General features: G+C 31.5%; 1 protein-coding gene across 2 annotated transcripts in view; it reads left to right on the top strand.

Annotated features, from left to right (window-relative positions):
* Window positions 1-1,343: 1,343 nt before the first annotated feature.
* The window catches only part of LOC105331900 (sentrin-specific protease 5), a 36,326-nt gene continuing 24,163 nt past the window's right edge, over window positions 1,344-13,506 (top strand). The window contains exon 1 of one of the 2 annotated variants that reach the window (XM_066083735.1): window positions 1,344-1,455. Coding sequence is in view for 1 of the 2 variants with exons in the window: in XM_066083729.1 (XP_065939801.1) it covers window positions 12,637-12,638 (2 nt within the window). In the remaining variant the exon portion in view is untranslated. Of the gene's footprint in view, window positions 1,456-12,494; window positions 12,639-13,506 lie in introns of those variants that run through there. The other variant, XM_066083729.1, reaches the window with a different exon arrangement.

Genomic DNA, 13,506 nt, shown 5'->3' with positions numbered 1-13,506 from the left:
TTGATTTTATCGATTATCATTTACTAGTATTTTAAAATCAACGATATGTCATTTTGCTTGGCAAGTAGTTTTTAATATGTATTTGAATTACACACATTTATAGAATATGAATTCTCGGACTATTCTATAAGAATTCCGAGAAAGCCCCATGTAATTTAATTTAAACATATTTTATTGAGTTATCAGATGGATTAGGCAACAGGCAAAGCCTATATAAACCCTCTCCAAAATAAAAGTCAAAAAGTGGTGTTATAAAATAATCATAGAATTTAGTATATAGTATAATTTACCAGTTTACAGAGTGACATATTATTGATATTTTTTGTATTCAAGACAAAGGATAATTTGATAATTATTAATAATCTTCACTTTTTTCATATGATTATAAATTGTAAGTTAATTTGTTGTTTAGCATATACATGAACACATTCATTCCTACATTTATAAACCCACCACCTCATTCATTCATACTGACAGACAGACATAGAATATTGATGTCATGGTCCAGCCCATTTGAAAGAAACAGTAAAAAAAAAAAATAAGAAGTAAGAAGTAAGAAGAAGTCAAAAACGCTTAGAAGCTATGATATAACTAATCATAAGAAACGGTTTTACAACTTTAGTTGTATGAAAAGTCAGAACTACCATAAAGAATATAGTTAATATGAAAAGGTACATTAATGTCATTAAATTGATTAAAAAGTATAACTCTTTATTGAATGTATCTTGGACACTCAAGAAAAAAATGTATATTACCTTCAGATTCAGACCCACAGTTTGTACATCGACTATCATCAATTTTTATAAATCATGATATTTTTGATTTTATATTTTGGATTAATTCTAATATTCAATAATGATTTTCCTCATGTATGAGTAAATTTTATTTTATTTTAGTTTAATAATATCTACTATTTCTCACAATTTCCTTTAAGTATTTTTCTGAAAAACACATTTTTGTTCTCTGTGTTAGCTAATTCATTCGCACATCTTTTGTAAACTTAGGATGACATTCCCAATCAGAAACTGTTAGATACTAAGAAAAACATTCTTATTTCGGTTCCTTTGGAGGTACATATGTAAATTCCTTTGCGCTTTTGGCTTGACACTTCGAAATTCCACATAGATAAACTTATTTATTTCATTTCGGCCTCAAATAACAACTTATTTACTTTGTTTCGGCTTCGAGTTAATCCTGTCTTTGTCACTTGCCTTCTCTGCGGAAATACGAGTAATTGTTGTAACACCTTCTTTGGCTTAGCTAATCAAGCATCAAAGAAATTTTGCCGAAATTGGGCGTAAACCTTTTTAAAACAAGTTACCTGATTGGTCAAAACTAAAGTCCGTAGATTGACCGCAATGGTAAGTGACTTTTACAAAGTCACTATCCATCTTGCAGCAATCGAATAAAGACAGTTTTTTATTTGATTTACGGATTTTATTTTGATTCATTCAGGTAAGCTTGAAATTACTGTTTTATTCTTTTTATTATTTAAGCTAAATTTCATTTAAGGTTTTTATTACTTATTTTTTTAAAATTAAGGATGTTTTTGAAATGGTTTTCTTTTTTAATAATTTACCCTGATCCAATTAATAAGATAGTTTTTACATTTTTTTTTACTTCAATGTTATTGCTATTCGCTAAATAATTGTCCGCCTTAATTAAATAACTGTAATCTTTTAATTCTACATTTTAAATTATGCTTATTGTGTATCAATTACTACTCTAAAATTTATTCCTTAAAGATTTTACTAACTTTACCGCGCCTTGCTAAATAGAACTCTTCTGCGCGAGGAGTTAATAAGTTAGAGTACACAAAAACGAAAATAGAAACTTTTTCCTCTAAATTTACAAAACAAGTTCAAGTCATTATTTTATCATATTTTTCGATATTTTATTATTAATCAACAATGTTCACACGTAGGAATCATGTTTTAGGTAAGCGTTATGCTCGATATTGTTTTGATTTCTTTTTATGTCTATTGTTTATCTGTTTTAATTGTGTTTCGGAACTTTTGTTATCTCTTTGATTTTATAACATGCTTTTATTATTTATGTATTTCATTCATTTTCTTTAAAACACTTTCCATCTTGCAGCAATCGAATAAAGACAGTTTTTAATTTGATTTACGGATTTTATTTTGATTCATTCAGGTGCTGTGGAAGCAAGTTTATTGTTATTAGACACAGGTTAATCCTTGAGCTAATTTCCCCGAACAATTAGTCACGACGGTAGAAACCAATGTGTGACAAATAGACAAAGATGATGAATGTTTTATTTCTGCATCAAGAATATTCCATAATTTAATTGTAGCCCCATGTGAATCATGTTATGTACTATGATAAAATTATTTCCATCAAACTATCATGCAGTTATCGAAATATTCCAAAAACTGTATAGATCCAAGCAATTATGGACATACCCCAAACCTCACAGATCTATATTAGCACAATTTAGGTGTGGTGTTCTTCCTATTATAATAGAAACAGGGCAATTTAGGGGGTGGAAGTAAACGATGGGCTTTGTATGATATGTTCTGTAAAAGCAATAGAAGACGAATTTCATTTTTTATTACATTGTACATCTTATTCGAAACTTAGAACCGCGAAGTATTGGTTTTAATAATCGATTACTAAACATGTCAGACTGCACTGGTTTTCTCTTATCTAACTTTCCTAGACAAACTGCAAAATTTGCATATTCAGCTTTTATGTGCAGACAATTGATCCTGTATAAAAAAAAATAACAATGCGTAAACTTATTATTATTTGTATATTCATGTTTATAAAGTGACATGTAGGTCCGATGGTCCGGGTTTATTCATCAAGTTATTAGACAATATACATGTATCTATATTTGTTTATAAATCACGTCACTATAATAAATCATTTACTTACTTACTTACTTACATACTTGCATGTTGACAATTCTTTGCACCTCGTGGATTATGGTACATTCATGAAAAACGGTTAATATATTTTCAATTAGTGTATATGCATCTATATGATGCTAATCGTTCTGCATTCATTACCTGCACACCTCTTAAATATTTCTACACATCAACAAATATGTTGAACTTTTTTCCCTTTTATTAGTAATCAATCGGAGGTCTTAATTACGATCCATACTCCATGCTTGTAAATGTTGTGTCCCATTTGGATATACACATGTAACACTTCTTTTAAGTTTTCTCATTAAGTCACAAATGAGGTTATTTTATTTCTATGCCTCGAAAACTGCTCAATCATGCCGGAAAATGTTATATTGCCCTCCCGAAAACAATTCTTTTTCACACAAAATGCCTGATAGTTAAATTGCCCTCCCAAAACGATTATCAGTTATTAAGTACAAATACTCGGCATAGTAATTACGTTGGATTCGACGTTCAAACTGCTAAGCAAATGTAAACAGTTCCTAGAAAATCAAAATGTATGTAGAACGTCTACGATTCGTCTTAAATTTAGTGGTAGTTTAACTGTTTAATTGATTAGAAAAAAATGATAAATAAAATTATAGTACTCCTACTCAAACGTGCTGAAAAACAAGAAAAGTTAATTCGGGAAAAATAAAACAGCATTCCAAAATTCCAGCCAGCCCAAAACGGCAACACTAATGCACATTATCATTATTAAATTTATTGAAACTAACAATCATCGGTCGACTTTTTACAAAACATTTTACATTCATTGATTTGTAAAATATGAACATGTTCAAAAAAATATACTTGTTAATCATATGAATATTTCGTAAGACAAATTTGATTGATGTTTAAAAAATTATATAACATATATTGCATGGGGTTTTTTTCGGCAATAATACCAGAATAGACGTCCCTCGGTGACAAGAAAACCCTGAAGTGTAATATCACAAGATGAAAGCATTGGGCTGCATAACACCCTAGGGCTTTTCTGTGATAGCGTGGCAAATATTCTGTTTTATTATATTTTCATGTTAAATACTGAAATGTGATTGGTTTAGACGCAGTTGATAATCCTTTCTATTGTCCTCAGCGTTAGCAACACGTCATTTCTATAATAAAAGCAGTTTTAGTAATTTCTCTAAAATTAACACATTCAGTATTACAAAAAATAAATAGTGCCTATTTGAGATGCCAACAGTTGAACTTGACACACCTCAAAAACCAATGTCAACCTTCGCTTGGCGTCGGTTGACAATGGTTTCCTCGGGGTGTCAGTTTCTTCTGCTACCCTCCTAAACACGCACTATTCATATATTGTCGCCCTCGAAGCCATGAACATTTGTAAAATATTTATATATCTTTAATGTCGCATACCGGAGCAAGGTTTAATTTATTCAACCTTATATCAGGTACGGTTCTCATTTAAATCAACATATGGGGGTTGAAAAATGGGAATTGGGGGTGACAGCTAAAGCTTTTCGAATAGTGTGTCCTTAGTTTAAGTAATAACCGTTTGATGTAACACAAGGAAAGACATATGACGTGAATCGCAATAAAGCTAATGTTCCATGAATATTTGCATAAGCAGAAATAATTTTAACGTCATAACGTCACGCGCCTGTGAATCAATCATTGATGTTTATTTCAGTAGTCATACGCATAATCTCATAACTAGGTAAACGTTATCAGGTCAATGAAATTAGTTTAATACTAGTCAACGTATTCTTATGCGCACTTTTACATATCTATACTACTACATTAAAATAAAAGAAGTAGTAATAACGACCATACAGGGGGTATTAAACAATAGAGCTATTGTTCTGAGAACAATGGGAAAGGTAATAGGATAGCCTTAGGGAAGAAAACAATAAGAGGTAGGGAGTGCCCCCTTCAAATGACACAGGGAGGACTAAAGGGATATCCCATATTAAATGACACAAAGAGGAGTGAGGCTGATACCCCAATAAAGGTTATATGATACGTCTTTAAGTAGATAGTTTGAGGGTAAGGTACTCTCTTATAAAAAAAAATGGTAATTATGATATCAAGGTATTTAACAATGAATCAGCTAAAATCAAGGGATATGGAATTCAGCCCAAGTAAGTGCCAGGTTATCAATGTAACAACATCCAGAAGCCCCATCCGTACCAAATATATACTACATGGACAGGTGTTAGAAAATACCTCATCAGCTCGGTATCTGGGTGTTGATATATCGGATGACCTAAATTGGAGTACAGACATCAGCCGGGTTACAAAAAAGCCAACAGCACCCTTGGCTTTCTAAGTAGAAGTATTCCAACCAAGAACCAACAGCTTCGGTCAGCGTCTTACAAGGCTATGATACGCCCACAGATTGAGTATGCTGCCACCGTTTGGGACCCGCACTTGGCTACACATACTAACCAAATTGAGGCAGTACAGCGCAGAGCAGCGAGGTGGGTGATGTCTGATTATAGCAGGACATCCAGTGTAACAAGTATGCTACATACCCTAGGTTGGAGAAGCCTACAGTTAAGGAGGGCTGATGCCAGACTTGTACTTATGTACAAGATCATTCATGGCTTGGTAGCCATTCCCTCAGTTCAACTCGTCCCCCTGGTAGGATTACTCGCTCAACTCACTCCTTTACTTTTCGTACTGGAAGTGGGTTAATTGAACCACCTCAGGCCTTAATTATGCAAAAGTGCTTTTATGTGTTTTAATTGTAAATACTATTTTTCTTCTCTTTTATCTTCACTAAGATGTAATAATATTACTATCCTCTTTTCACTCTGTTGAAATATTACTCTACTTCACTTCTCTTTATCTTTTAACAAGCAGCGCACCCTACTCAGAGTACTCAAAATTGAGGGCGAGTAGTATCGAGATAGATAGATACTAAGGTAAACAATGGTTGACACAGTTTGCGTATTTCGTTTCATTCGGTGTTGGACGTAGAAATACACGATTCTGTGACCCGAGTCGACCTACGATCAGTCAGTAACCTTATACATCAGAATATTTAGCCAACACGAATACTTTTTAGGCTTCATTGAATACTCTGGCGTGTTACAGAAGTCAGATATTTTTCACTTGAATGTAATGACAGTGTAATATTTCAGTAAAAAGAGATTTTAAGATTAAATTTCACTGCAGGTCTGTGAACAGACTTGAATTTCACCATGAAGAGACGACTTCGTAGAGAAATGACCATTCATCACGATAAAGATTGATACACTGATAGAGAACTTGACCCAAAAACGACAGATTAAACTTTACCATGAATCTCTGAACCTTGGTAAAGGAAATAAAATTTATCACAAAGATTACCACATTCATAAAGGATTTGACTAAAATGCAGTCTTAATAAGAGGGCTATGCCTTCAAATTACGATTTGCGGTTAATGGTATTACACAACATTTCCTTTCCTTATTAAATCAAGTACTGAAATACTAACGGGAGTTGATTTTATCGATTATTATTTATTTTAAAATCAACGATATGTTATTTTGCTTGGCAAGTAGTTTATAATCTGTATTTGAATTACACTTCAAATAATTACAATTCAAATAATAATTCAAATAATAATAAATAAATTATTACACTTTCATAATATGAATTCTTGGGCTATTCCGACAAGAATTTCGAAAAAAAAACCTTTATGAATCATGTTGTGTGTAATATTTAAAAATAGAATTGATTCCATCAAACTATGTATCAGTAATCGAAATATTTCAAAAATTGTATGGATCTATGCAATAATGAACTCTAGTCTCGTTCAACCAATTGCTCAATCTCCGACAAGCAAGAGGCAGGTCACGTGAAAGCTTGATGACGCGACCTCTAAATATAGACTGATTCTCGGCTGTCTCCGTAAGGAGACTATATTGAACTCCGGCGCAGGAAAACATACGATTGTTCGTACTATTTAAAATCTGACTAATTTTAAGGTATACCTAAACTTATTTCATTAACAGAATGCCTCTGTATACATGACGTCAAAGAACTATACATGATATTAGTCAAATTTGGCCCCCACAATTCGCTATTTTTAAAGTGATTTAGATACATTAATTTGTTGTGTTATTTTATAAAAGAGTTCATATAAAATATGTTTTTCACCTATTTATTTGATTTATATGCACTCACTGGCAGTTTATGACGTCAGAAATGACGCTTTTTTTAATAATTCAATCAAAATTAGTCAAAAATTGACATTTTTCTTATTTGTTTTCGAATTGGATATAACGAGCGACTTCTTGAACAAGAACGAACTTTTTGTCACTTATCACTACTTGAGAGATACATCTTTAGTAAAATATTTTGTTTGTTCCAACCTCAATACTAAGTTCAAATGCTGAAAAACCCCAAAGAAATTAGATCTCCTTTATTCTGGTTTAACTCAATTTAAGACAGACTGCATTTAAATATTATGTCAATATTATATCAATACAGTTTGTGAAATATTGAGTGACTCAGCTACTTACATGCACAAGACATTCAGCAACAGGAATTAGTATATCATGCACAAAAAGAAAAAAAATATTAAAGAAATAAAATCAAAACATAAAGTATTGAATTGAAATAATCACTAGCATGCAAATCGAATTCTTGTTCAGGTAAAAAAAAAGTGTGCAAATTATAGGTAAGCCATTCTTATTTCATATTAAAAGAGTAACATATTCTACACAAACAAAACAATAAAAATTAAATTCAAGTTTCGTTTGTTTTCATGCATTTCATGACTTTTAATGATTTTTCTCTCTCAAAAATTATATCATTTGTATCATTTAGTATTTCTTAATAATAATTCATAACAATCATTGGAAAAACATTTGGAAGAGTTAAATGATTTGCTTTTTTTTTTACAGTAAATAAAGCAACACAGGAAAATAAATATGGGAGGAATTAATAAGCTAAAAAAATAGACATATTTGAGTGAGTGGGTGGTGGTATGTGTCCTGGCCTGGGTAGTGAGTGGGTGGTGGTATGTGTCCTGGCCTGGGTAGTGAGTGGGTGGTGGTATGCGTCCTGGCCTGGGTAGTGAGTGGGTGGTGGTATGCGTCCTGGCCTGGGTAGCGAGGGGGTGGTGGTATGCCTGACAATGATCAGCAAACCTACTTATGAGGATATGTTGCAAATTAACACTGGCATGGTCTAGCATAAAAAAGCTTCAACTTTTCCTCTGAATATGGACACGCATTGCTATACTTTCCTCAGCACATTTAGACAAACACATATTAACAATTTTGCAAGAGGTTCCTTTATCTTTAACGAAGACAAAGACAGTTTGTTTCCTTATACAATATATCAATTGTCCCTAGTAATGTTAAAAAGAGTAAAAGTCTTTGGGTTGTCCAAAACATATTGCGCATACTTATTACTATATATAAAGCTGGACGATATGCTGATCTCGACTCATTTTGAATCACGAACTTTTCCAGTGTATATGATGATATGTTAGTTAGATTTATTTGCTGGAAAGGTATTAAAGGAAGAGACAGACATATACTAGAATAGTTCTTCATGTCGTACACTGTTCCTAAGTACCTGATTGTATCATATAAGCTTATGACATCGATGTCTTTAAAGCCTAAAAACACCAGTTTTATAGTGCAGAAATATTTCTCCTCTCTCAATCTTTGCTTTGTAAGCATTTGTTGTATTTCATGAACTTGCAGGTCGAAGAAATCGGTACATAAAGTATAATTTAAAAAAAACCCTAGAAAGGTTTAGGAACAAGACGGATATTGAAAAGCATGAACACAGAATGTTTAAACAAGATACTTGTATACGCCTTAATAAGACAAAACGGAAAAAAATAACAATTTTTTGTAAAATATGAAACTGTTCTTTTTCTTCGTTAAAGTGTTCCAATCTAATTGTTCATGTGCATATTTGTATAATGTAATAATTACACGTTTCATCCCAGTAAACGGCTTTAAAAAAGAATTATGAAACGCTATTTTAACCCAGACAACGCCATTTTTGTGAAAGTAAGCATATATCGTCATACTCAGTATACCCTAATTATGAATAAAAACTTTTTGTTTGACCGGTTTATAATTGTTTTAAATCTTTGTTTCTTGTCAAAAAAGAAAGTGATGAAATTTGGCTGTAGGTCATTTTAAATTGCCCCGTTGACCTATTTTACGGAATTTCCTTTATAGCTAGCATATTTCTTAAGACTCAGCATGTCTTAGTTATATTGATAAACTTTGCTGGACCAAATTAAACTTGTTGGTCTCAAGCTTTTTTCCGTTTTAAGAAACTTTAAAGAAAAAATATGAAATCTGGCTGTCAACCATTTTGACATAAAAAAATATCGTTTTAGTGGAAACCAGCATGATTCCTGAGACTTAGCACGTCTTATTTATGATTGAAAAAAAAATAATTGCTTGTTTCTTGCTTTTTCACCATTTAAGAAACTAAAGGAAAAAATATAAAATCTGGATGTCCACCATTATGAATCGCCATTTTTTAAAGATAATTTACGACAATTTCTTGAAAATGGCATATTATTCCTGACTAGCCACACCTAAGTTATGATTAAAAACTTAGCTGGACTGAATATTCATTGTTTGTCTCACGCTTTATGTCCATTTCAGAAATATAAGACGAGTTAACAATTTGTTATCCGCATTTTAAATCGCCACTTTGACCTAAGTAACCACATTTGTGGAAAGCCAGCATAATTTGTAAGACTCAGCACACATTGGATATGATGAAATACTATTTTGGATCAATTCATTAGTGTTTGTCATTATTTTTCTCCGTTGAAGAGACTTTAAGAGAAAAATTTGAAGATTGGCTGTCCGCCATTTTGAATCACTATTTTGACCTACTTAACGCCATTTTCATGAAGGCCAGCGTATTTTTTTTAGACTCAACATACTTTAATTATTATTTAAAAAAACATGCTGGACCAAATAATAATAATTTGCCGTTAAAACGTATTTCTAGAGCTCTTTTTAGAAATTAGGACTATACTATAAAAGAGATGAAGAAAGTATCTAAAACTTATATTATGAATGTACTGTAGTAAAAGAATTATGAAGGGATGTTGAAGAATAGATTTTGAGACAGTGTGATTTGTTAATAACATTTGATAAACAATCAGTTCTTTTTCGAAAATATAAAAATAGAGAAATTTATACAATTTTTGATTTAGTAGTTCTTATTGTGAAGCAATATATTTTTTCTTGTAATTCAAAAGTAACGCAAATCCAAATATGTATGAATTAAAAACTATTATAATAGAAAGGCTTTTGACCCAAACATGTATGCTAATGAAAGATTGTAGATATAAGGAGTGTAAAAGCTATAGCAAAATTATGTGATAAGCTGTAGTACTGTAGTATGTATGGTTAAATTGTTTCTTTATTGTGATTTTTTTTTCCATTTTGTTTAGAACTGCTATAGGTTTTTTTAACTTCTTTATCCGCTTTCAAGTATCCATGTAGAACAGGGTCCTATCACGTGAATATGGTTTATATATTATATACATATGTAAACAATGCCACTACCCCTTTCCCTTCTCTCTCTCTCTCTCTCTCTTTCTCTCTCTCTCTCTCTCTCTCTCTCTCTCTCTCTCTGTACAAGCTGTACAAATGTTGACATAAAGTTAACACAATTTCTTTACCATGTCACTGTAAACCTTGTAATAGTTGATATTTTTTTTAGCGCAGTAGGCCTGACTACCGGTTAGCCTTACGTTTTATCCCGCATCAAATTGTATATACCGGTGATTTTTGTTTCATGTGATTAGCTGAATATGGTTAAACGTTGAATTAAAACAATAAGATGTTTTACGTCTACAATTAAAAAAAAACCCGTGACATTCGGAGTCATTTGCAAACATCCAACTCAAATTCCACCCCTTCCTGTTTGTACAACACAGTTTTATGTGTACCAAATAAAACCCCATATTACTTTTTTTTTTTAATTATGACAATTTTTCTTATCATTGGTTTTTGTTAACATTAAACAAATTAAATATAACAGACCCAGTTAATGCTTCAAAATTAATATCAGTCTATATTAACTTTACACTGTATCTAGGTAGCTTAATTAATTAATGGTGAAAATGACATAAATGAAAAAAAAAGATCAGATAAAATTTCATTCAGTAAGAGTAAGAACAATGAAGTCAGTACTTATCAGTACTTGGCTCAATTTCTCCTCCACTTATAATATTACACATGAAATTGACATTTTCATTCAAGTAAAATGTTACTAATAAGTTTAATAATAATTTAATTCTTTATTAAAATTTGAAAAAAAAACAACATTATTTGATCAATTTCACACCTTTAAAGCTCTAGTGGGAGTAAAAACAATAGTGTCAACTGGTACCTATCAGTACTTGTCAGTACTTCTCTAAGTTTTTCAGTAACGTCAGTAAAAAGTGTCAGTACTTCTCTAACTTTATCAGTTCAGTATTTTTCCAAGTTTCTCAGTACCGCCAGTTTATCAGTAATGTCAGTACATTGTCAGTCAATGTCTAAGTTTATCAGTAAGGAATGGAAATGTCAGTACTTTTTTGACTTAGTAGTGTAAGAAAATGGAGTCATCCTGTGACGCGAGCAGATGAAGAAATTTTCTGGGATACCGGTGTTTTTTTCTTTTAATACAGCCGAGGGACTATCAAACGCTGTGTTCTATTGCAATGGAAAAGCATTCGGATTTAGAGGGATGGAGTGGCATAAAAACTTAGACGCTGACCCTGAAAACAAATTGCAATACATTCAATTTACTACTAGAGTTTCGAAAAACATACAGGGAGGGCTAAAACATAAATATGTAGAAAATCAAATTATTAAACAATACGAGCAACCGCCCAATTCTCGGTGTTTAGTAAAACTGTTCTCATTTTACTTATCGTTGATTCCCCGCTTTGGTCCATTCTACCGAAAACCTTTGATTGAAAGTGTCATTTCTAGTGGTGAAAACAAAGTCCCGCGAATCAGTGCTGGAAAAATTCCAATAAACAAATTATCTACAATGTTTAAGAAATTTTATGAGGAAGCCGGAATTTCCTTAGTTGGTCGCAATATTACAAATCACTCCGGGAGGGTAACTCTATGCACAACACTATATAATAGTGGTTTTAATGACAAAGCTGTAGCCAGCAAAAGTGGTCATCGTTCTAACGCCATACAAAAATATCAAAGGTAACAATATCCTATTCTTAAGGAAATAAGCAACCCTCTTGCTCCCCCTATGGCAAAGACAGATGAAAACCTCTTAAAACGTTCCTCAGAGACAACCCTGGATTCCGATACGTCTGTGCTTGTCGATGAATGTATATTTTTGTCTGTGCCGAAATGTGTCAAAAAAGTTATAATTCAAAAATTCAAAAAGGTGATAAAAAATTACTGTGGAAATTTAAAACTAAAATGCATAAATTGTATTGCAAATTTAATAAAAAAAACAAAACAATTGTATTTCAACTACATGTATATAACTTTGAGGGTGGGGGAATAAACTATATAAAGTAACGCCCATTTACTGCTTCTTGATATTGAACGGACCAATCAAAAACTCTTTAGTATTTCAGAAATAGATTCTTCGCCATTAAGAATGAATAATTTACGAGAATCGGAGACATTTGATTGGCCTAAAAACTGGGTTATGTTCTAAGTGTGACAGCAGCTCTTGGGGTCAATTATAATACCAGATATCTTCATAAAGGATACATACTATGTTAAGCAGGAGTGACACCAATAATTAATGTAAGATTCTTTCTTATTTAATATATAGGAGAGCACATAAAATGAAACCAATTTTTTGCTTTGAGAAAAACTCAGTATTTAAGACTTAATGTCATCGTGCAAACGTCAGAAATCTCAGAAAAGCTACTGTTTGCTCTTTTAAATTATGAATATATTATCCTTAGCAAAAAAAAAAAAAAAATAAAAAAATAACCTATTCTCTGTTAAAGCAATATGAGCTGCATTTTTCATGTTGATTTTTTTTTTACTAGAATGTTTTTTTTTTCTACTAAAATGACAAAAATATCATAGTTTTTAAATTTCTGTTAGCCATATTTTTGTGGAAAATGTCGCTAAGAAGCCTTAATTGGAGCAAAATTGAATTATTGTCGTCCTGTACAAAAACCGATTTGCTATATATTCCTTAGAAGAGAAATATTTCCTTTGACAAAAATTAATAATTTTTTCAAATCTAAATTATCATAAAAGTTTAAGTTATATGCAGACTTATCATTATAGCAGGTTTTTGCAGCAAAATAAAATTTTAAAAAATACAGCTCATATTGCTGAGCTGAAATTATCATGCTGAAATTTTTTTTTACGAAAATGTTATGTTTTACTAAATTTGCAAAAATATCATGGTTTTGAAAGTTCTGTTAGCCATATGTTCATTGAAAAAGCCGTAAAGAAGCCTTAATTGAAGCAAAATTGAATTATTGTCGTCCTGTACAAAAATTGATCTGATATATATTCTTTAGAAGAGAAATCTTTTTTCTGACAAAATTAATGATTCTTCCAAATTTTATTTATCATAAGAGTTTAAGTTACATGCAGACTTATCATACTAGCAGGTTTTTGCAGCTAAATAAAATTCTAAAAAATACAGCTC

Source organism: Magallana gigas, chromosome 1 (genome assembly GCF_963853765.1).
Source record: "Magallana gigas chromosome 1, xbMagGiga1.1, whole genome shotgun sequence".
NCBI lineage: Eukaryota > Metazoa > Mollusca > Bivalvia > Ostreida > Ostreidae > Magallana > Magallana gigas.
Note: the sequence above shows the minus strand (reverse complement) of the source record. Positions and strands in the feature narration are given on the sequence as shown.